General features: G+C 39.2%; 2 protein-coding genes across 7 annotated transcripts in view; one reads left to right on the forward strand and one right to left on the reverse strand.

Annotated features, from left to right (window-relative positions):
• LOC124299492 (follistatin-related protein 5-like) overlaps window positions 1–4,547 on the forward strand; it is a 45,069-nt gene extending 40,522 nt beyond the window's left edge. For both annotated transcript variants that reach the window (XM_046752722.1, XM_046752723.1), the window contains 8 exons: window positions 24–380; window positions 1,394–1,515; window positions 1,633–1,770; window positions 1,919–2,134; window positions 2,237–2,387; window positions 2,490–2,690; window positions 3,209–3,355; window positions 3,643–4,547. In XM_046752722.1, the coding sequence (XP_046608678.1) occupies window positions 24–380; window positions 1,394–1,515; window positions 1,633–1,770; window positions 1,919–2,134; window positions 2,237–2,387; window positions 2,490–2,690; window positions 3,209–3,355; window positions 3,643–3,872 (1,562 nt within the window). In that variant the 3' untranslated portion in view covers window positions 3,873–4,547. The remainder of the gene's footprint in view (window positions 1–23; window positions 381–1,393; window positions 1,516–1,632; window positions 1,771–1,918; window positions 2,135–2,236; window positions 2,388–2,489; window positions 2,691–3,208; window positions 3,356–3,642) is intronic.
• A 336-nt stretch (window positions 4,548–4,883) lies between these two features.
• LOC124299491 (uncharacterized) lies at window positions 4,884–12,134 on the reverse strand. 5 transcript variants are annotated; one of them, XM_046752720.1, is made up of 13 exons: window positions 11,865–12,134; window positions 11,189–11,396; window positions 10,907–11,109; window positions 10,522–10,802; window positions 10,158–10,440; window positions 9,259–10,001; window positions 8,768–9,040; window positions 8,097–8,357; window positions 6,760–7,065; window positions 6,433–6,650; window positions 6,229–6,345; window positions 6,028–6,146; window positions 4,884–5,918 (listed from the first exon to the last, which is right to left on the reverse strand). In XM_046752720.1, exons 2-13 carry the CDS (start codon window positions 11,377–11,379, stop codon window positions 5,746–5,748), a joined length of 3,168 nt encoding a protein of 1,055 aa, XP_046608676.1. In that variant the 5' UTR covers window positions 11,380–11,396; window positions 11,865–12,134; the 3' UTR covers window positions 4,884–5,745. The 5 variants fall into 5 exon arrangements, with proteins under 5 accessions (XP_046608676.1, XP_046608677.1, XP_046608675.1 ...); XM_046752721.1 differs by having other exon boundaries at window positions 11,786–12,134; XM_046752719.1 differs by lacking the exon at window positions 11,865–12,134 and adding an exon at window positions 11,482–11,768 and having other exon boundaries at window positions 9,259–9,992.
• Window positions 12,135–23,199: the final 11,065 nt, after the last annotated feature.

The raw sequence follows: 23,199 nt of genomic DNA on the forward strand, positions 1-23,199 counted from the left end.
TCCGAGTGTCCCTCAACTTCCAGCCGTCCCTGAAGTCCGCGTTACGCCACGACTCCAGTCGAAACGACCTGGTGAAGAGGCCACGATGTGGTGTCACGTGGTAGGCGAGCCTCTGCCTCGCGTCGAGTGGCTCAAGAACGACGAACCCCTGCGCCTCAAAGAGGGCGACGACGATGACGACGAAGCCGTCGGGGATGACGATGGCGACGATGGTGAAGATGACGATAGTGGGAAGTACGATGTCGTTGGTAATGGGACTAGGCTTGTCGTTAGAAACGTTGGATACGCCGACACCGGCGCCTACATGTGCCAGGCTACGAGTGTGGGCGGGTTGACCAGGGATATAAGCAGTTTGGTGATTCAGGAACAGCCCACACCGAGTGCGTAATCCCAGTGTGGAAAATTTTTTACTTGAAAATTCAGATACTACACAGAAAAAATTGGTGGATTTTGGTAATTTATATCTCGACAACCAAATATTCAATTCGAATGGGACGTGTTTTATTAAAACGTACATTACAGACTTTGCTTTATTTAGATATTATTTTCATTGATAATAAAGTCAACTATTTCGCTTAGTGACATATTTTGCGGTGTTCAAGATATTTCGAAAAGTGCTCCAACGACTTACTTCAACTTTAGACAGTTATTCTTGAAAAGTTTATTCTCTTGGCCACGATTCCATTTTTTATCAACTTTGCGCTTCCCTTGTTTCAGAGAAAAAAGATAATACAGAAAATTGTTATTATACAAATCACCCCGGAAACGAAACGTTGAGTTTTCATTATCTTCACATTTTAATTTTTTTTAACCGAACCTGACGCAGAGGATAAACTCTCTAAGAATACTGTCTTAAAATAAAGTAAACCGGTTGCGCTGTTTTTAAGATATCATAGGCACCGTGAAACATATCATTGATTGTCAGCGCATGCGCGCAGTACAGAAAAGAACACAACTCCTAGGACTTAAAAGTGGTCTTGTAGTACTCTGCGCATGCGCATTCGCATACTCACTCGACCGTAATAGAAACGGGTACTTTGTGTACGGAAAACACGCATGGAAAAATGCATAAAACATGTTTGCGTTTTATAAAAATATTGAAACGCAGTTCGATTACCATCATTTTGAATAAAACAAACCCCAATCGAATTGAATAATTTTTTACCCCCATGCGTATATAACCCCGTATCAAAATTTCTCACCATTTTTATTCATTCTTTGGTTCAACTGAAATCCGATTTCAGACTTCTGTGATAGACTAACTCATTTTTTTCGGCAATACACCATAGAGTCCAAATTGCCAGCCTCTTCGGGAGAGTTTTCAGTCGCATTAAATTTCGAAGCGTGCAAAATCTCCACCAGATCAATGAATTTTATTTATCTTGGGATGCAGCCGCTGCAAGTGAGGAGCGGAGGTTTTTCTCCTTCCACGAATGGGGTATATCAATTTACGAGCCATCCGCCTGCCGACTGTATCATCAAATCAGGTCTTCGGATATTATTCCTGGAACACAGGTAAAGACACGTATACCTAATATCGTAGACTTTTCCTATCACGTACGGAGAAGAAAGAATTAGGAACCTTATTATGAATAATAATGGTTTTTATCCCCTTCTCTTCCTTCGGAATAGGAGTACGTTTGTGGTGAAAAGAGCGTAAGTTGTTCCTGGGGAAGGGCGATCAACGTGGCAAATCGGTACGTGTACGTAACTCAGCCGGAGAAGGACCGCATCTTGGTGATCAGTAAAATCCAGATGGTGGTGGTCGACGTAAGTTTTCATTGACTGCGCTTGCATCTTCAGCCTATTTTAACCGACCATGTTGTAAGCTATATTTTGTTACAACCAGATTAATAGTTTTGTAGATGTAACGATATTTGTAAGCCAAGTTATAAATATAAACATGAATCTTCTGCAGGTCGTCGCAACCGATAAATATCCCGTCGAGCTGCACTACGTTCCAACACTTGACCAGGTCTGGCTACTGAATTGGAGGAGCATGCGGGACACCGGGATAAAAACCGTTCAAGTGATCCGGGACGCGGCTCAGAAGCGAAAACACCGGACCGTTCATCCAGAACCAATCGACGGCCAATTCGACCTGGTCAAGGGTCTCTATATACCAGGGCTCCAGGTACGAGTCGTAAAGTTGTCAGTAATAATTTGCATCTCAATTTCGAATTAAAAAAATAACGATCAAAATGTATTAAAAGTTATATCTCTTCACGAATCACAGGAAATCGGTCATACCTACAAATATGGATACGTGACCCACACGAATCAACGAGGGATGTACAAGCTGGACCTGGCGAATATGCGATACACAAGGAGCGTGGATTTGGCACCGTACAGCTGCGTCCCGACGAACATTCAATTTCCCGCTCTATGTGAGTAAAAAATTCTGAGAAATTGGCCGTTTAATATTTATTACTTTATCCCGTCTCAACAAGTCCAATATATTCAAAACAAACCATTTATCTTCTTCGCAGACGGATTCGTTATTCTTCAATGCGAAGAGCCTGTTACCGGGAGAGCGACGGGGCAGCTTCTTCTCGATTATATCACGGATGCTGTGCTCGCGCACAAGCCTGGACTCGTTGGAAGGCCTCTGATATCCCCGGACTCTCGTCATCTGGTCACCCTCGATAGACAAGAGAGCGGAGTCATCCTCGTAGTACAGGAAATATTGCGTGGGTATCTTTGCAGTAGTTTATCATTGCCGAAGGGCCATTCCCTCGAGAAAGTCAGAAGAAATTTAACAATTGGAATTTAAATTGTAAATCGACGGGACTCCACTAATTTGAATGTTTGTTGGAATCACGGGAAATTAATCGAGATTACTGAAATCATTCGAAATCATTGAAAAACATTTGAAAATGACACGATAATACCGAAAAAATCGCGCAAATTGTTGCAAGTTTTACGGTAAACGCCCAAAAGTTTCCAGTTGATTTCTATCCTATTATGGGATGTCCTTGGTATCTAGTGATTTGTTGTGATTTTATCGAAATCAGAAAAGCCTAAAACGTTAAAAACTCATCGGAAATCGGAGCAATATTGCAAATCGATAAAAGCTACTGAGTATACCGAAAATCAATATAATAAACTGAAATCATTCATTTGACTCCCAAGTGAATGGCCCTTCGATTATTCCCTTTACATTCAGTATGAAAATTCTATAACGGGTATAATTCTTCTTAAACTTCAGCGAGCGGTTTGAAATTTTCGTTCGACGTCAAGACATCTCTCAACATAAGCGACATCACTTTTTATCCATCGCAAACAACCCACGGATGCGATCTGTACGCTTCATCGACGGACAAAGAGGATATTCTGTTTTTGAATTTAGCCACAGGTATGCAACCCAGTATTTCTGCTGATGCGAAATTGCAGGGAATTAACGGTGCAAGGAAAGTTCTATACCAATTTACAACGGTCCGCGAATTCCAATTACAGTACTCGCATAGTTTCAACTATTAATAATAAACTCGAAACCTACGAACATTAATCTTCATTAAAGAGCTTATTTCAACTCTATCAAAGTTCCGAAATTCCAACGAATTTATACCTCGCACCGTTGAACTCTGAATTTGACGAGAGCACCGTCGCAGTGCGTGACTAAAAATCATCATAAATCCGCAGGAAAAGTTGAGATGATCACAGGCGTAGGAAAAGCAATGCCGACAATTCTTGCAAAATGGGGAAATCCGAACAGACCTATCGTGGATAGCGGAGTATTTGGTCGATACATGGTGAGCCCCTCGAGCGAAGCCCTGTTCGTAATAAACGGAGAGACGCGGACGGTAAATTGTGAAATCGGCGGGCTGGTACGACCGAGTGCCGTGGTTTGGCTGACGGTTCCAAATCATTAGATATTAACAGAGGCTGATCCCCATCCCTCTCGTTCCTTTCATCTCAACTTAGTTTTAGAAGGGAAAAATATCGTCAACGGTAACGATGATGTGAATTGCCGTGCCGACTCAATTTCACCTTTGTGTGTTACGCATCTTCGGTTAGTTAGTAAATAATATGAGTGAGTGTAACGTGGTAAGAGCGAGGAATTTGATTCCTTACCGAAAACAAGAAATTCCTTTTTAAACGGTATTACGATAAATGTAGCGAAGGATAATTGTACGTTTAACACCTCTCCCCCCTTGCCATTTCCCATCCTTTTCCACAAAATCAACACATTTTAATCACCGTACCACCACGACACACGCGAGCACTTTAAAACTTCAATATATGATATATATATCATTTTCATATAATAATTGGTAAGATACACACCGTACACAATAACTAGTGATAAAGTAATAGATTATTATTATTATATATATATATATATATATTATTGAAATGTTTGAATATAGCATTTTTATGGAGTACTCGCCTGTTCGCGGCGTGTGTAATTTAAAAAATATATAGTGGTTAGATGAGACTAATCTCAACGTTTGACGATAAATACAAAAAAAAAAGAAAAAGAAAATTGTGAAAAAAAATGTTATTTTGTATCGGAATAATATAAAGTGAAAAGAAAAGTTTGTAATCCAGAAAAAGAAAAAATTAAAAAAAAATACAACTATTTATGAAACAATACTTACTTCTCGATTATTTAACCCTCTCATTTTCACTTTTCTACTTGTTCGACGTATATTTTAATAGTTATACCAAATACACGTTACTGTATTATTATTATAATACAGGTATTGCTGAGGCCAAATTCTTTTCCTCCTCAGTTTATCTGCAGTATTTTGGTATAACCAAATCTTGCTATGCATTTATTATAATAATACAATTTACGGGCGTTCTTTAAAAATTTATTTTACATTGTCTTGGATGATTTATTCCAATTTTGAATACCTATAATGAGATTCAACCGTAGATTTAACAAAAATGACATATTTATTTCTTCATTCATTGCACCTTCCCTACTTTATTTCAGTGCACTTTGCTGTGAAAGCTGGTGGTGACGGTTTTTATCAAGTACCGATCATATACGCTTCTCAAATAGGCAATCGAACTTTACAGAAATTTTCCTAATAAATTACGTTTATCTAAGTTTAATCCGAGGTTTAGTCGAATAGAGCGTCTATATAATCAACTATAGTACAAATTTAACATAGTAATTATAATATAATTTCACATACTTCATGAGAATTATGTTCGTGTGTCTTTACGCCACGGTATCGAAACTGATGTATATTTCCACGCATAATACGATTTTCCTTCCTCGTCCTATTCTTAATCCACCACCACTATTGTAGATCAAATTTCAAAAGCAACAAACCAAAATGCATCTTACACCGTGGTTACGTATTTTTTGCTATCAAGATCACTCGCCTATTGGTTGTTTCGGTTTCGTTTATCATTTTCAAGGGCAACGGATACTAGAACGATTCCGTGACAAAATAGTGACCCATTATGATTTATAGCATAATTTTTTCCCTTTTTCTTTCATTGTTGAAGTTTGAAGGCGAAACATTAATTGAACTACAATATAAACGTACCTAGCGATACTGTAATAATGCTGTATTCATGATAAATGAACGATGTATCCATTATAATATATTCGTTGAGTAATACACAGTTGGTACGACACCTAACAACACTTCGACGACGATCTTAAAACATATTTACTGGAAAAACACGTATACCGCAGTGGCGTCAAATAGAAGAATAAATCGCTTACATCTCACCGCGGCGTTATACCCGAACTGAAAAAACCGCGAATCATCGTCTCTGTAGTTAAATGTTACAAGGTTTAGCACTCGTACCTTGACGACTGTAAAACAATATATACGCGTTGCTGAAATCTTCCTCCTGTGGCTTCTGTCGCGTTGTTAGTTCGTCGTTATAATAATGCCACGTGTCCGTTCTAGGGTTGCGAGCATACGCTGTGTAATGTCCGGCTGATACACCTATGAAAAGACGTGGGCGTTTGGTGGTAATTTGTTTGTCAAGAAAAATAGAAAAATTACAAGGAATGAATTTTCGAAACAAACTGAGATTTTGTTTTGCAACACGCACCTCCGAAGTGACAGACGCAGGCATAGAGATCATAAAGGTGCCTTCCGATGCCGAGACCAACTAGAGGGAAGGTAACCTTATCGTCAAGCTTCATGCTGACACATTCATAGAACACGAATCTGTGGTTGAAAATTGGGTAAAATAAAACATTGCATAAATCTGATGCAAGAATTGTGTACCTCAAGTTGCTTCAAAACCTACCGTTTAAGGTATACTATAAGGAACTTAGGGTATCGGTGGACGGTTAACGTTTTTGTAGCACACTGATTGTGCTCACATTTTGGACAGAACCAAGGATTGTGCTCATCCAATGTCTCGCTGAAAACAAAAAATAACAAAAAGCATACGATTACACATTAATTATTAACATACAGAAGGATTCTAAATGAATTCGAGAAATAATACCTTTGACTAAATGCTTGCAGGCAATCGTACAATGACAGGGGACGATGAGGTCTCTGTTTACTGACACTAACGTGATCAACAGGTTGTATGATATTCGGTACTGTATCTGTATATCGTACCGCAAGTGTATCCCCATTTTGCAACGCTATCATCCCCGAATCCGGCACTCGACAGCCCGTACAATGGGCGGTGTACATGCAACGGGAACAATGGTGACCCTGGAAATATATAACCAGAATTTATTGCAAATTCTTTAGGAAGATCTGATAATTATTAATAGAAATTGACTTATTATCGCGCCAACAAGGTTTTAGAAGATGTACTCACCTGTCCGTCAACAAAATGTATGCTGTAGGGTGCCTCTTGCGGCACAACCTTCTTGACAACGTCGTACAAATCCTTAGCATTAACCCTGGAAGGTAATTTAACTAAGTGTGGATAACCGTAGAGCTTGGTGCCTTTCCGATTGTTGGTTCCCTTGTTACTGTCGTGCCTTAGGACCAGTGGAACGTTAAGGTTACGAATAGCCGGCCTCGGGCGACCAGTTTGATCAATCTTAGTAAAAGAGGAGGCCGTCACGAACGTTGAACAAACTGGGCAGATTTGAGGATCCGTTTGGTTCTTGAAGTAGTTCTGTTGGGCAATACGCACTCGTCTCTCAACTCTCTCACTTTAGCTTTATCCCACACATGTCGGACCATGGATGATGCGGGGGATCCAAGTACGGAGGCGTGACACCGCAAATAAACTCTAACTCTCTTGTTGCAACAAGCAACTGGAAATTTTCCATAACAAATCATACGTACCGGGACGAAAACAAATTGGTAAAGCTATTTGCCAAACAACGCCACTATCAATAAATGGAGCGGGTGAAGTTGAGAAACGTAAAGGTAAAGGCAGAAGAATCCAGGGAATACTCACTAAAATTTTTAATAATCTAATCGCATTATGTTTACAGTCCATTTTAGAAGACTGAAAACAGCAGTGGAACTGTATATTTTAAGAGTGAATAATCCCTTGCAAAATCAAAAAGTAAAGAATCATATATGAGTAATTTGCCATAGCTAATCGGAATTGATTCAGAAATAAGATGAATAAATGATTGAAAGCCCTCAGTAATAAGGCAGCATCAGACTAGTCTGAATTGAGTTCTGCGAGAAAAATATCGCAGCTTGCAGATTGTACTAAAACAGCTGGTCACACGGGATTCCAACTTGATTGAAGTCGCCTCCACAGGTTGCATACCTCATGTCCCTGCATCCCTGGCAATGACAAAATCAAGCTATTTCTGGTTCCTGTGCACGCTATTATAGCGTCACCCTGCTAGAGCATATAGCGACCTTATCTCAGACCTTCCCGAGGCTGGTGTATGGTAACAAAAATGTACCTTGCTTGTAAGCCTCTGCTGCTAGATTGACACTGCCTTGTCTCATCATTGGGCATTGTGACATTTAAATGCATTATTTTTTTCCCCATAAATTATGAAGAAATGATAAGAAAACCGTGCAAAGAGCAATGATCGACTCATTAAAGTATCTACAGGAACTGAACACGATAAATGTTATCCTTGCAATAACAAACGACTGTCATGTGTGTAAACGGGTTAGGCATTTGGTAAGGCACGAGAAAATATAGGTAATCAGAAATTTTTTAAGCAGGCTCACCTCGATGCAGAGGTCACACATAATAAAATTACAGCCACTTCCACCATGCTTCTTTAGATCCCCATCAAGTTCTTCCAGGCAAATTGTACAGGGTCCAATTTCTTCACTTACGCCACTTCCTGTATGGCATGTTTCGGTTTCAGTCACGCAATCTCCACCGCCATCAGACACTGATATATATGCGCTCGGAGGATCAGATAATTCAAATGCATATATCGACCGGTTAGTGTCATTTACGTATTTTAATAGAGAGTTGTCGTCCTGAAAATAAAATTGCATCGTTAGGATTGAGTTGCTGATATTGCATATCAAGGTCAACGTGATTACAAATTGTAATTAAAATATTTGTACAGCAATAAGTAGCTCTGCTACAAATACTTTAAGCAGCAGAGGTGTTCTACTGCGGTTTACGTTTCTTTTGGAGGGCAGTATCGGCGAATACTAAAGCTTCATAATAAGTCACCTTCTTGACCCTCCTTAAATAGGCTTTGGAAAAAATAATTCGAATTGACATATAGGTAAAAGAGCAAACAGTAGTTGCAAATGAATATTGCATGTTTAAATTAAGCAGAAGCACGTACTTTCAAGTATTAAAAAAAAAAAAGAAGACAAATACAAAATATGATCTACGTATCACACAAATTAAAGCAGTGAACAACATCGGCTTTTACCAATATCCTAGCTATGTGATTTTCTAAGACCTCTGCTAATGCAACATTAGTAGTGGCAACATCTGTCTTTCCCAGAGTTCGCAACAATTCTTCTTTCAGTTTTCCGATTCTCGACTGCTTGTTCAGTGAAACAACGCAACGTGTGGGCGCGCCTCCGATAGCCGGGATATACGTCACAGCCAACTGCCTCTCCATGGCTCGAGGGAGAGGCACCGAAAGGTACATGAAGGGCTCATAGGTGACAGAGATGTGTTTGCAGACTGCACAGACGACCTGTATCGTTGAATTCGATTTTAAAAAGTTGATAAGAGGAACAAGAATGATTCAATTTTACGGAACAGATATGAATAAACGTTTGCAAATCAAACTTCCTGCTTTTATAAGTTGCAAATCTACTGCTAAGTCTCAATACCGCATATTTGTTGAGAAAATAAGTAAAATGTAGAAACGTTCACAGCATGTTAAGTTTTTACTTTTTTTAATAAACCAACCGTGCTTTTAAATTGCCCTTGGAACGTATCTACAATCACACTTCTATTCTCTGTGAGATGTTTTGCCCAGTGTCTATCGGCCTCAGCCTCTGTCTCTCCTTGAGTAGCGATCGCTCCATTCTCACAGTTAAGTAGCACTCTGGAACACTGCGACTCACTACCCCCTAGTCCGTCTTTCCGATGATTCTTTTCTTGATCATCTAGCCGCATTCTCTTGACATTACACTTTTCAAGACCACTATCACACTCAGCGTCAGATCCACTAGATAGACAGTCAACACTGCGATTGCCAGCCTGGACGTTTACTTCTTTTATTCGTTTGATACTGATACTTTTATTGTCAAAGTCATGATTCTCGGTTAGATTCGAATTTTCTAAAGCATTTCTACGGATATTTTCTTTAGGAAACTTTTGAGAGTCATAATGAATCTCGTTGTTGCTTTCCTGTGTTGTGACCAAGAAGTTAGCATTGCTAGTTTTAGCATCCTTCAAAATATCATATAAACCATGATAGCAACTGACATTGTTGGTCGTCAATACATTATCTAATTTGTCTAGTCGGAAATCATTTCCGTTCAATGCGACATCCATATCTGGATCTTCTTGCATTTTATTGTGAATAAAATTGGACTTCGTTTCCACTATTTCGTCTGAATCCAATGTCTCCTCATCATCATTTAATAGCGATCCTCTGGGCGAATTTGCTGCACTGTCTGTCTCAGCCATCGGTGAATCTGAATCTTCAAACAATAGTAATTATTATTTTTGTTGTTATTATTAGTACAGTATGATGATGTTTATGTACTTCAAATGGACAATTTTTTCATACATCATGAAACCTATCTGAAGCCAAATACACTGTAAAAGTATAAACAATGTAACTTATAGGTATACCTTACCTCTGGGTGAGCCGGCCATCGTGACATTTGGGCTGTTTGGACACTCAGGAGAAGGGAGGTTGTCATATATTTCACGAGGTTCGACAGGAATGGAGTCAGCACCACTGACAGAGGTAGTGAGAGTCGTATCAGGAGGAGCCAAATTTTGCAGAGGCTCATTTGAGTCGTTTAATTCAGGAGTAGTAGCAGTAGCAGATATTTCATGGTTTTTTGTCAATTTCGCAGTGTTCATTTGCTCATGCAAAGAGTCTAATAGGAGAGCTAGAAACTCCTGACAGTCATGCTGCAATAAGTTCAATTGTGGCTATTCAATAGTACCAGAAAAACTTTGAGGAGGTTTAGCAAATCTTATACAGTCACTAACCTGTCTGTAGTCTTTGAATTGCGGATGATAAGTTGCAAGTGCCTGTTTAAATTCTGCTGGCCTGATGACGCTATACCTGCCGGACCACATCTTCCCTAAAAGCGCTCCAAAGTGAGCCATCAACGATCGTGGGTGCACCATGGGCTTATCACAGCTCAACTCTGAATCAAGGAAATGACGCAGCACTGGAGGAGTTGCTGTTAAACATTGCAGTCCAGCAGCCATAAAACAGGTGTTCCCCAGATTGCGAAGACCACACACGCCTGGTGGCGTTGTTACTTCTGCTTAACAAATTCAAAAAGTTTTATATGAGCTTGTAACTACAATCAAATTTACACACAAAAAAACTTGCCAGTCTTTTATCCTGCTACACCAATGCACTTACCGATCGCAGAATCATTCTGATCATCATCAGCCTCAGCAAAGAGATTGTTGAGCATTGGCCCACCAGGTGGAAGAAAAGGGCCATGCTCGACGCCAATCAAGGAATCCCCAATAGGGTCAGCACCAACGTCGACAAAATCCTCTAGTCCCGGTGGCGGTGGTAATGGAATGACACAATCACCAGTGATGACATTAGCTTCCGTCCTAAAAAAATCATTGTGAGAAATTTTGAGGAAAGTTTAGTAAGATAAAAGAAAGACAGTTGCAGCTGAGGGTGTCTCACCACGTGTTCTCAATGCCCATGTTGTTGCTGGCGGATGGTATATAATCCTCTTGAAGAGTAAGATTATGGTCGAGAGAGGAAGCCAGAGGACTGAGTCCCGTTGGCTCTGGGGCGTCCGGGATTTCGGATACTCTGGGCGGTTCAATCGCCAAAATACCTCCTACTCCTGCGTCGTTGACTTGGGTGTCCATTCGGACCGTGCCAAAGTCTGGAAACCAGACACGAATTGAGTACGAAAGACGGATAAAAACGGAGACAAAGACAGAGACAACGACCCGCCTAGTAATTCTAACCTATCATATGGGGCGTCTTTGTTTAGACTCTGCGCGGCGAAAATACCATTCAGTTACGAGCAAATACCGAATTCTTAGAAGTTGAAACACGTTGTCTTTTTTTTAGTCGTGTATAAGAAACCGAGATTTAAGAGACGGAGGCCGAAGCTCGTCCCTGCCGCGGGCACAGAGTCCCGTAAATCAAGTACAAGTCACGCTCGTCGTTCAATAAGGAATGTTGGGAATTAGAGAGCGCGTTATTCGCGAGTCGAAACCTGGTCAAACAAAAGTATCCTCTCGCAACGCTAACGTAATTTGTATTTACGTCAATACGCCACGTATCCGACGACGGTTAAGGCGAAACTTTGATAGCGCGGTGAAACTTTGTTTTTATGACTTCTTACAATTCTACCGTGAAATCCACCGAAGCTATTTCGCTCGCAATCACGTCAGGCCGCCATTACCCCCAGAAATCAACATGTCCGACGTGGTGTGCAGAACGGGTGGGAAGACGTGGAAAATTGTGTTTGCGCGAAAAACGAATTGAGCAATGGTCATGAAACCAGCTTATAAGAATAAAATTCTTGAAAAAACATGCAAACCGCGAATCACTAACACTAGGAAATCAGAGAAAGAAAATGATCATCAATTTCATCCATGCTGTAATTCCAAATAGCGACGATCGGCTAACTGTGGACTGACTGAAGACTGCTGGCTTCGTGCAGCTTTTCTAATTGTCAATCAAAAATGGACGAGATAAATTCAACGTAAATTCTTTGTTAAATAGCGCCCTCTGCGTCCTACCCTGCAGGCTCAACTCGAGTTAGAAGATGGTCGATACTGTGTGTTACCATCACTTAACGCTTCTACCCAGATAATGTAAAGTCAGATATTTGACTATGGGTGCGATGCTACTATCTCCATAGAAAAGTAATATAGCTATTTGTGTATAAGCGATGCATCCACGTACATTAAGTGAAGATATGTAAAGACATAGCCTTATGGGACTTTTCGTAAACAAAAATGGACGAGATAAATCCGTCGTAAAACGACGTTCTCTGTGTCTTTCCTTGCACGCGCAACTCCATCCGTCAAGCGGTCGGTACGGAAAGACGACAGGAACTGACGTTACCATCGCTCGCCGCGTGTACCCAGATAGCAACGGGCAATCGTCAGCAGAAAAATAATTTAGAAAAATTTAAAGATTATCAATGTTCCTTGTTTCAACTTCTAGTCATATTACCTGGTTCGATTGCGACTCTGTCCGCTGACCCCCCAACCCAAGATTGTTCGAAAATTTATTATCAAGTGGCCCAGGTTATAATTACTTATATCTGTCCACTTTATTATACATTTATGGCAGTGCCCGTGTTGATTGTAGAAATTTCGAATTTGTAAATACGTATTTCCGACAAAGTCGATACTATTTTAAGCGGAATTTTAGCACTTTTCCCGTAACCCCTAATATATAATATTACCCAGAGGATACAATTCTGTGATAATACTATATATTGAATATCAGAAACTAATGACTGATATTACCTGAAGACGGATTTTTCGGATTCTTAATAATCAAATTCTCATCAATTATTTAAGATTTACCTGTTAAAAAAATACAAATGAAGGATTTCAAGACCTTTCGGAAGCTTCAAGATTGTTCTACTTCCAACCATCCATTGGTCTTTTCTGAGACAAGATTCTCATCTATTGAAGTATTTCTATACATGCCCGCCAACAAAGTTTAAGAATTTTGCAGATTGAGGGTGAAAGACGAATTTTTCTAAGTGAAGAGGAGACATTTACAGACCGTTAATGAGTTACATTATATATGTTAAAATTACAAGGAACTTGTTAGAAATTCATGTGATAGCTTAGTAATCATCCAAGAAAAATGTGTTTAGGTGGAATTTACTCTGACTAAACTAGAGAAATCCGAATGTATCACGATTCCACATGCGTTACTCATTATCCAAACATGAAGTTTATTGTCAATGAGTTAAATTTCAGCAGGAATCAAATTGTCATTCGAAAAACTACAATATGTTAGTATTTTAATAGTGAAAATGAGTTCACTTATGCTCGTTTCCACACCAACGCAAGCGGTAGAGCGCCCGGCGCGTTTTCTTTTTACGTGGTATCCCCAGTAGGCCTACTCCACGGAGAATAGTTGCAAGATCGATCTTACGTTCTCCAAAACATTGCGAATGAGTTTTTTTCACATGTTAATTACGCTAAATTGTTTCCCAATAAATTTGTACCCGCGGAAATTCGTAGTTTGTCCGAAATTTTACAGTTCATTTAACCCGCTGACTCGTTATTATCGATGAAAGATGGTTGTTTTAATTATGGATGAAAGATGGTTGCTTTGATTATGGATGAAGGGTGATTGTTATCTTATATCCGAAGGGCGATTGACTTTGGATGTTCGTAAACAGATTTTTTTCTTATGAGATATGAGATAACCACTGAAATAGAGAACCTGGTGAATACACAAATCAATCAGAAACTGGACCAAGATCGAAAACACGAATCCCTGTAAGACTTTGGCATTTATCTATCGGAAGACGATGCAGAAATCTCTGAAGAAATGGAAACAAATCGGAGTAGAATAAGCACAACCACCCAGATACGACAGAGCTGTATAATTCTACAGTGAAATACAAGCCAAACATGACCTATGAGCGATTCGATAAAAAAAAACTCTTACACTACAACGATCGCAATAAAAGACCGTTAAACCAATATAAAAAAAAATACAGCTAAATAAATTTTACTACACTTTGTGATCATGATGATTCTGAACCACATTGCTAAATCTGTGTATCGATGAAAACAGATGACTGACCCTGAACTAGACCTAAGCCTCAAAAATGAAACGTTCATTTTTCAATACAGTCAACGGAACTCACGTTACCTGGAAAAGATGAAAATATAATTAGTGACATACGTCGATACAGACAAAAATATACTTAGCTTAGGTAAGTGAGAAATATAATTAACGAAAAAAGAGACGACCTGATTAGTTAAAACAGACTGAAGACTTGTTTGGCTGAAACAGGCGAGAAGTTTGATTAGCTAAAACGGACAAAAAGTTTCATTAGCTGATACGGATAAAAAGTTTGATTGGCCGAATCGGACAAGAGGTTTAATTAGCTGAAACAGACAAAGAGTTTGATTAGTTGAAACAGACAATAGGTTTAATTAGCTGAAACAGACAAAAGTATGGTTAGCACAATCACAAGTCATACACTGACAAAAAATGGGTCAAGTCCAACATGATATTCACTTTAATATTCGCTGCTTCGATTATTATTTGCATTGCTGAGTGAAAAATATTTTAAATATTTTGATTCGACATCTCTTTCTGCTTTGAGTTATTGAAGTGAATATTTTTTTCTACCGAACATTCTATAGTTCTTAGTTCATTTGTTACAAAATTGGTTTTGTTGCCCTAAAATAGAAAATAATATGATCAGTCAAACAAGTATTCTTGTTCCTGCGCGTTGAGCGCTGGTTTTCAAATGTCGCACTTTCTCTCATAACTGAAGGGTATCAAGTCCACGCGCAAAAGGCGTCGTGGAACTTGAAAATTTTATAATTCGTTGAAAAGTTGCCTGAAGAACTGTAAAATCAGCACGTTGAGAGTGCGCAACTTTTTTATATAATGTTTGCAAAACAGACGTGCAAAAAAACGTGTCCAACTTCAGTTATTAATTTACGCGCATGAAGCTGCGTTCAATTTCCGTTACTAATTTACGCGCATGAAACTGCGTTCAATTCTCGTGATTAATCTACGCGCAATAAGGCGCGACAGATTAAACGGTCAAAAAATTTGTATTTTCTGGGACTTGTCCCAAAAATTCTGTAGAAACCCAATCCGCATCAGCATCTTTTAAATATCAGATACATTGCTATGCGGATTGTTGTTCTCAGATTACAAATCAAATTGAAATTGGGAGAGAGGTTGGAGGGCATGCATTATTGTGTGGCGTGACGGTCGGCGGTCCTCTTCGACGCGAAGTCTTCGAGCTCAGCATCTCTCCCCATCTAGCGTACCACGGAACGCGATAGATGGTCCAGAGATGCGTTTTGCCCATTCAGACGATCACAGAGATTAATCGAATGGAATAACGATCGGTAATGACTAAATAATTGAATTACATAACGACTGAAAAATGGTTGCAGATTTACAATAAATGGAAAATTCAATTTCGTTTATATTCAAATGTTTTCAAATACTCGAGAGACTCGAATACGGAGTCTTTTGGGAAAATGTCTCTGATCGTTTGACGCTGTGGATTACAAAAGTTGGTAACATCACGGTACATCGCGACCTTCCTACCCTCGCCTGGTTCCCAACGAAGCCACCCAACGGAAAAGAAAGATTCACACACTCATGCATAAGCCCCGCGACGGATTCCAAAACGTCTACCTACCTACCCGGTTACCTATATTCGATCTAAACGATTCTCCATTTTTTCCAACAGACATCATTCTTCATCATTTGCGCCGTGGTCACTGACTTACATTTTCGTTGGTTACCTGTTGGGAGCAAAATGTTTTTGTATCGTAGTCTGCCTTCTCAGAATACAGTATCGCGGTTGTATCCCGCCAACTCTAATATTGCATTTGTTATTTTAGTAAATGTTGGCAGACTATCGGTACATTAACCTTTGGTAAAATTGATTAAAACATCCTGACTGCTAATTAGCATTTTTCTAAGCGAGCTAAGCCTGCAGTTGATCAATACTTGTTGGCTGTTAAAAGATTGAAAATTTACGTTACGTTATGCCAGACTTTGGAATTTTATCAATTTAAAAATAATGTGGATATTTGAATACTTTTAGAACCTCAGGTGAACTCACCACTTAAACGGCATCATCGGTAAATTCGAACGTAGATTATTACATCAGTTACGAAGTACAATTCGATCTCGCGAGTGCCGAGTAAGCGATGGTTACCTGTCGCGATGCTCATTCCACTTTTAGCAACGTGTAAAATTACTACCTTGAAGTAAGCTACAGTAAAATAAATTGCGAATAAACAATTATTCGACTGAAAGTCAAGCACGTTGCGATCGTGAATGAGCCTATCCATGCAGCTAAGAAATCGAAGATTTGTGTAACAATTGTTACCGCCACGCCACGTGACAGAGGAATCCCAGGGAAATACCCATAACCTAACACGTGCAAACTCACCAAAGTTGCCGAGAAATGGAAAAGTTACTCGGAAGTCTCTGCTTAAATCTGTAAAAAACAAAACACGACACTTGAAATAATTTAGGAAATTGGCTTTTCAGTCACAAATGACTTATTACTGTTGTCTATTTTCATATTTATGCACTCCATGTTATGCAAGAACAAAAGTTCGGCCTCAAATGTACCACCTTGAATTATCAATCCATAATTAAAATTAGTATTGTTACCTCGTCTCTGGGCTGCTCACACTTTCACACGCAGCAGTTCCTGTAGCACCTCAGGTTTATTGGCGAAGCGATGCACTTTTTACATCATGTAGATCTTCACTAGCCTTTTATAGTCCAAAAATCCACACCACAATAACACTCACTGATTCTACACTCACTTTTTGTGCTGTAGTTGTCTGACTGAACCGACCGAATAATCTTGCTAACAATGCAACAGCGCATTAGCCGAAAATAAGCCAAAAAAATAGTAAAATTGACACACGACGCACAGACAAAACACACATCACTGAAATCTGAAGTTACACAAAACGATGAAAACTCGGGACACGAACTTCACCTTCAACGTTCGCAGGATGTTTTTGTATCAGTGACTCGGTTTTCCTTCAGGCTACACGCGGCTCCTCGTGTATTATTCACAGATGATTATGGTGGAAATGCACTGATCGAACAACGTTACACAACCTGAAGAACGCGGTCTGAATGTTGAACTGATACTGAGAGAACGTGGCTTCGCTCCGACTGTTCGGAATCGACTGATACAGCCCGGCGCTCAGAAGAAAGTAAAATCAGTTCTCTGGAGTACGGAACATAATAATCCCCCCCCCGCCACCCACTACCGCTTGGCCCTTGGCGGTGGGGTAGCTGCACGCGCCACCTAGCTGCCAATATTATTATAGCCATTCTGTTGTACACAGCTGTCCTAAGATTTTCAGATGACGTACGTGCTGCAATAGACGAACAGATGATGACCATAGCTGTGTTCCTGGATTTTGCAAAAGCATTCGACTCGATAGATCACAAACTGCTGTTGACCAAGCTGCGCAGACTAGGCTTCTCAACGGAGGTCATTCGATGGCTATATGCTTACCTCGCAGGACGAAAACATGCGGTAAGAAACGGACAAAATATATCTTCGTGGCAAGAGTGCTGGACGGGAGTCCCACAAGGCAGCGTATTAGCACCACTGCTATTCTCACTCGTCATCAACGACCTTCCCATGTGTCTGCGCTACTGCAATCATCTTTTCTACGGTGATGATAGTGTTATTTATCTCACCTGTAAATTAAGCGAACTGGAAGAAAGTGTAACCAAGATTAACGAAGATCTTGCGGCAATTACGGAGTGGTGCAAGGAAAATAGACTCAAAATGAATGCCACACAGACAAAAGCAATTATCTTCGGCAGCGCCATTAATATTAATTCCATAAATGTCGATCAGCTACCAAAACTTATACTGGGCGAGGAAGAAATAGAATACGTTGACAACTTCAAGTATCTAGGAGTCATGCTCGACCCGAGGCTCTCATGGACTTATCAGGTCACAAGAGTATGCAACTCAGCGTCAAGAACACGATACCGTCTTCGCCAATCGGTAAATAAGGTCGGGGTGTCATTGAAGCGATAGCTGGTCGTCAGTCTGGTACTCCCAATATTTGACTACTGTGCAACAGCTCTTATAAATCTAAACCTTAACCTGAAGAAGAAGTTATGTGTTGCGCTGAACTGTGCCAGATTCGTTCTGCGAAAACGACTTGGCGAGCACATCAATGGCCCGCGCCTTAATCTCGGATGGCTTTCATCGGAAAATCGTCGCCTATATTTGATAGGCTGTCTCTTCTACGGCATCCTTGTACTCAACAAAAATGCCCTGCTAGGAAAGCACATTAGACTTAATCATAATGTAGCCAGGCACAGAGATAATAACAGAACCGATACGCTAATTGCGCGAATTCCAAGGACAACTATGTTCAAAAACTCATTCATAATTACTGGCACTGATCTCTGGAATTCGTTACCGCCGGACATTACAACAGCAACAACACTGGAGGAATTTAGGACGCGATGTTTTCGTTACCTTCACGCGATGTTTTCGTTACCTTCACGCGATGGAGTAAACAAACTACGATTAGCAGTGCCTTGACGAAATATAGTGCTGTGAAATGAACCTATTCAATCCTAGTAATCGATATTATAATTGTGTCCATATTCATAATTAAATTCTTATTTTTATTTAGCTGTGTTAAGCAATCTGATACTGAGAGACCATACAATTAATATTACCTAAAATCTTGTACGATTCCTTGTTTATTATTATTTTATTTCAATTTACTTTTTTTATTTTTTTTTCTTCGCTTTTTTCTTCTATTTTTATATCGGTATACCTGAATACCTGTATATTATTGATATAATTAACAAAAACTGTGTACTCTGAATAAACAATAATAATTACATAATTGTATGCCTTATGGCCATTAGAGGACTTTGTTCTACGGCCAATAAATAAATATTACATTATTACATTCTGGTCATGAAATGATGTAGGTGAAAAATGATCACTGCATATTCTCCAACAATTCTTTACACATGTTACTTCAATAGCCTCCATCCATTTTTTTTTTTGAGCTTATTTTCATGAGGAAACCTGGATAATCAGTAACACGTGAACGAAGTTGGCTGGTGAGATGATAAAGTAAATGAATCGCAAAGAAAAGTAATAAATAATGATAAAGGTTATATTAGTTGCATGAAAAGGAATGGTACAAAATAAAGCTAGCTGTGAAGAGAGCTTTCTATTATAATAAAGTGAATAATAAAATAGGATGAGAATAGAACTGAAGTAGGTTAAAAAGAATAGAAATGTAAGAAAATGTAACGCTGGAAGGCAATCATTTGAGAATATCATTATATAATGACGAGAAACAAAAATGAATAAAATTGTATTTTCTTTCATTCTCGTATGAATATATTTCGATAAAATCTTAAAAATTAACAAATATTCTCAATTATTTTTTGTTATTTGAAAGAACTAAAGGGATAACGTCTATGTAATAAAAAATTTACTGAACTGTTCAGCATAACGTTAGAAGTACTACACGTTAGAATTCCCTTAAAAAATTGCTTTCATTGATGATGAGTACTTACTGGTGGAAACTGCGGGTTTTGTCAAATGTGATGGGCTGCTTTTTGCAGACAGCACAAGTTATCGTCATCGTACTTTTTCAGTAACAAGAACTCAATAAAGAAGCTGATAATTTTTGTATCACATAATCTTTGAAAGTATAAATCGCGATTTTCTATACATTACTTTGAATAATCTTAATTATTTGGATACTTCGCGAATTGCTGTAAACAAACAAAACAAACTAACCTATACGCCGTTAAATCTAGTGCTTGACCGTACGTGGTCCGAGAATTCAAATTTCGCTAGGCGCGTGCAGCTACCCCCACTGCTCTCGCTCCATGGAAAGAGCGGCAGAGAGGGCGGGAGCGCCGAGCGGAATCAGTCGTCTCCGAGCAATAGAAGCGGAATTACGCGTTCGTGGTCGGGATTCAACATTCCGACAAAAAACCGAGTTACTGAAATAAAAACATCCTGCGAACGTTGAAGGTGAATTTCGGGTGCCGAGTTTTCATCGTTTTGTATAACTTCAGATTTTAGTGATATGTGTTTTGTCTCTGTGCGTCGTGTGTCAATTTTACAATTTTTTTGGCTTATTTTCGGCAAATGCGCTGTTAGCAAAATTATTTAGTCGGTTCAAACAGACAGCTGTAGCACAAAAAGTGAGTGTAGAATCCGAGTGTTACTGCGGTGCGGACTTTTGGACTATAAGAGACTAGTGAAGACGTGAATGATGTGAAAAGTGCGTCGCTTCACCGACAAACCTGAGATGCTGCAACTACTGCATGTGGAAGTGTGGAGCAGCAGTTTTTCACAGATTTAAGCACAGACTTCCGAGTAACTTCTCCATTTCTCGGCAACGTTGGTGAGTTTGCATCTGTTAGGTTATAGGTATTTCCCTGGGATTCCTCTGTCACGTGGCGTGGCGGTAACAATTGTTACACAAATCTTCGATTTCTTAGCTGCATGGATAGGCTCATTCACGATCGCAACGTGCTTGACTTTCAGTCAAATCATTGTTTATTTGCAATTTATTTTACTGTAGCTTACTTAAAGGTAGTAATTTTACACGTTGCTAAAAGTGGAATAAGCATCGCGACAGGTAACCATCGCTTACTCGGTACTCGCGAGATCGAATTGTGTTTCGTAACTGATGTAATAATCTACGTTCGAATTTACCGATGATGCCGTTTAAGTGGTGAGTTCACCTGAGGTTCTAAAAGTATTCAAATATCCACATTATTTTTAAATTGATAAAATTCCAAAGTCTGGCATAACGTAACATAAATTTTCAATCTTTTAACATCCAACAAGTATTGATCAATTGCAGGCTTAGCTCGCTTAGAAAAATGCTAATTGGCATTCAGGATGTTTTAATCACTTTTACAAAAGGTTAATGTACCGATAGTCTGCCAACGGTTACCAAAATAACAAATGCAATATTAGGGTTGGCGAGATACAACCGCGATACTGTATTCTGAGAAGGCAGACTACGATACAAAAACATTTTGCTCGCAACAGGTAACCAACGAAAATGTAAGTCAGTGACCACGGCGCAAATGATGAAGAATGATGTCTGTTGGAAAAAATGGAGAATCGTTTAGATCGAATATAGGTAACCGGGTAGGTAGGTAGACGTTTTGGAATCCGTCGCGGGGCTTATGCATGAGTGTGTGAATCTCTCTTTTCCGTTGGGTGGCTTCGTTGGGAACCAGGCGAGGGTAGGAAGGTCGCGATGTACCGTGATGTTACCAACTTTTCTAATCCACAGCGTCAAACGATCACAGAAATTTTCCCAAAAGACTCCGTATTCGAGTCTCTCGAGTATTTGAAAACATTTGAATATAAACGAAATTGAATTTTCCATTTATTGTAAATCTGCAACTATTTTTCAGTCGTTATGTAATTCAATTATTTAGTCATTACCGATCGTTATTCCATTCGATTAATCTCTGTGATCGTCTGAATGGGCAAAACGCATCTCTGGACCATCTATCGCGTTCCGTGGTACGCTAGATGGGGAGAGATGCTGAGCTCGAAGACTTCGCGTCGAAGAGGACCGCCGACCGTCACGCCACACAATAATGCATGCCCTCCAACCTCTCTCCCAATTTCAATTTGATTTGTAATCTGAGAACAACAATCCGCATAGCAATGTATCTGATATCTAAAAGATGCTGATGCGGATTGGGTTTCTACAGAATTTTTGGGACAAGTCCCAGAATATACAAATTTTTTGACAGTTTAATCTGTCGCGCCTTATTGCGCGTAGATTAATCACGAGAATTGAACGCAGCTTCATGAGCGTAAATCAATAACTGAAGTTGGACACGTTTTTTTGCACGTCTATTTTGCAAACAGTATATAAAAAAGTTGCGCACTCTCGACGTGCTGATTTTACAGTTCTTCAGGCAACTTTTTAACGAATTATAAAATTTTCAAGTTCCACGACGCCTTTTAAGCGTGGACTTGATACCTTTCAGTTATGAGAGAAACCGCGGCGTTTGAAAACCGGCGCTCAACGCGTAGGAACAAAAATCTCGGTAGTATATACCGATAGTGAAAAATCGTAGCGTAAGTATTTATTAAATATATCTGAAACGTACAGAAATACTCGTTTAACTGATCGTATTATTTTCTGTTTCAGGGCAACAAAACCGATTTCTTAACAAATGCACTGAGACCCTTAAAATGTTTCTAAAAAGATATTCACTTTAATAACTCAAAGCAGAAAAGGATGTTGAATCAAAAAATTTAGAATGTTTTGTATTCGTCGATACAATTGATAAACGACGCAATGAATGTTAAAACGAATATCATGTTGGTTCCTACCCATTTTTTGTCAGTGTATGAACTTATGTGACGGTGCTAACCATACCTTCGTCTGTTTCAGCTAATAAAACCTTTGTCCGTTTCAGCTAATCAAACCTCTTGCCTGTTTTAGCTAAACAAATTTTATGTTTGTTTCAACCAATTATTTTGCCTCGTTTTTCGTTAATTATATTTTTCACTTACCTAAGCTCAGTATATTTTTGCCTGTATCGACATATGTCACTAATTATATTTTCATCTTCTCCAGGTTACTGAGTTCTGTTGACTGTATTGAAAAATTAACGTTTTATTTTTGAGGCTTAGGTCTGGTCCAGGGTCAGTCATCTGTTTTCATCGATACACAGATTTAGCAGTGTAGTTCAGAATCATCATGATCACAAAGTGTAGTAAAATTTATTCAGCTGTATTTTTTTTATATTGGTTTAACGGTCTTTTATTGCGATCGTTGTAGTGTAAGAGTTTTTTTTATCGAATCGCTCATAGGTCATGTTCGGCTTGTATTTCACTGTAGAATTATACAGCTCTGTCGTATTTTGGTGGTTGTGCTTATTCTACTCCGATTTCTTTCCATTTCTTCAAAGAT

This window comes from Neodiprion virginianus, chromosome 3 (genome assembly GCF_021901495.1).
Source record: "Neodiprion virginianus isolate iyNeoVirg1 chromosome 3, iyNeoVirg1.1, whole genome shotgun sequence".
NCBI classification, from domain to species: Eukaryota; Metazoa; Arthropoda; class Insecta; order Hymenoptera; family Diprionidae; genus Neodiprion; species Neodiprion virginianus.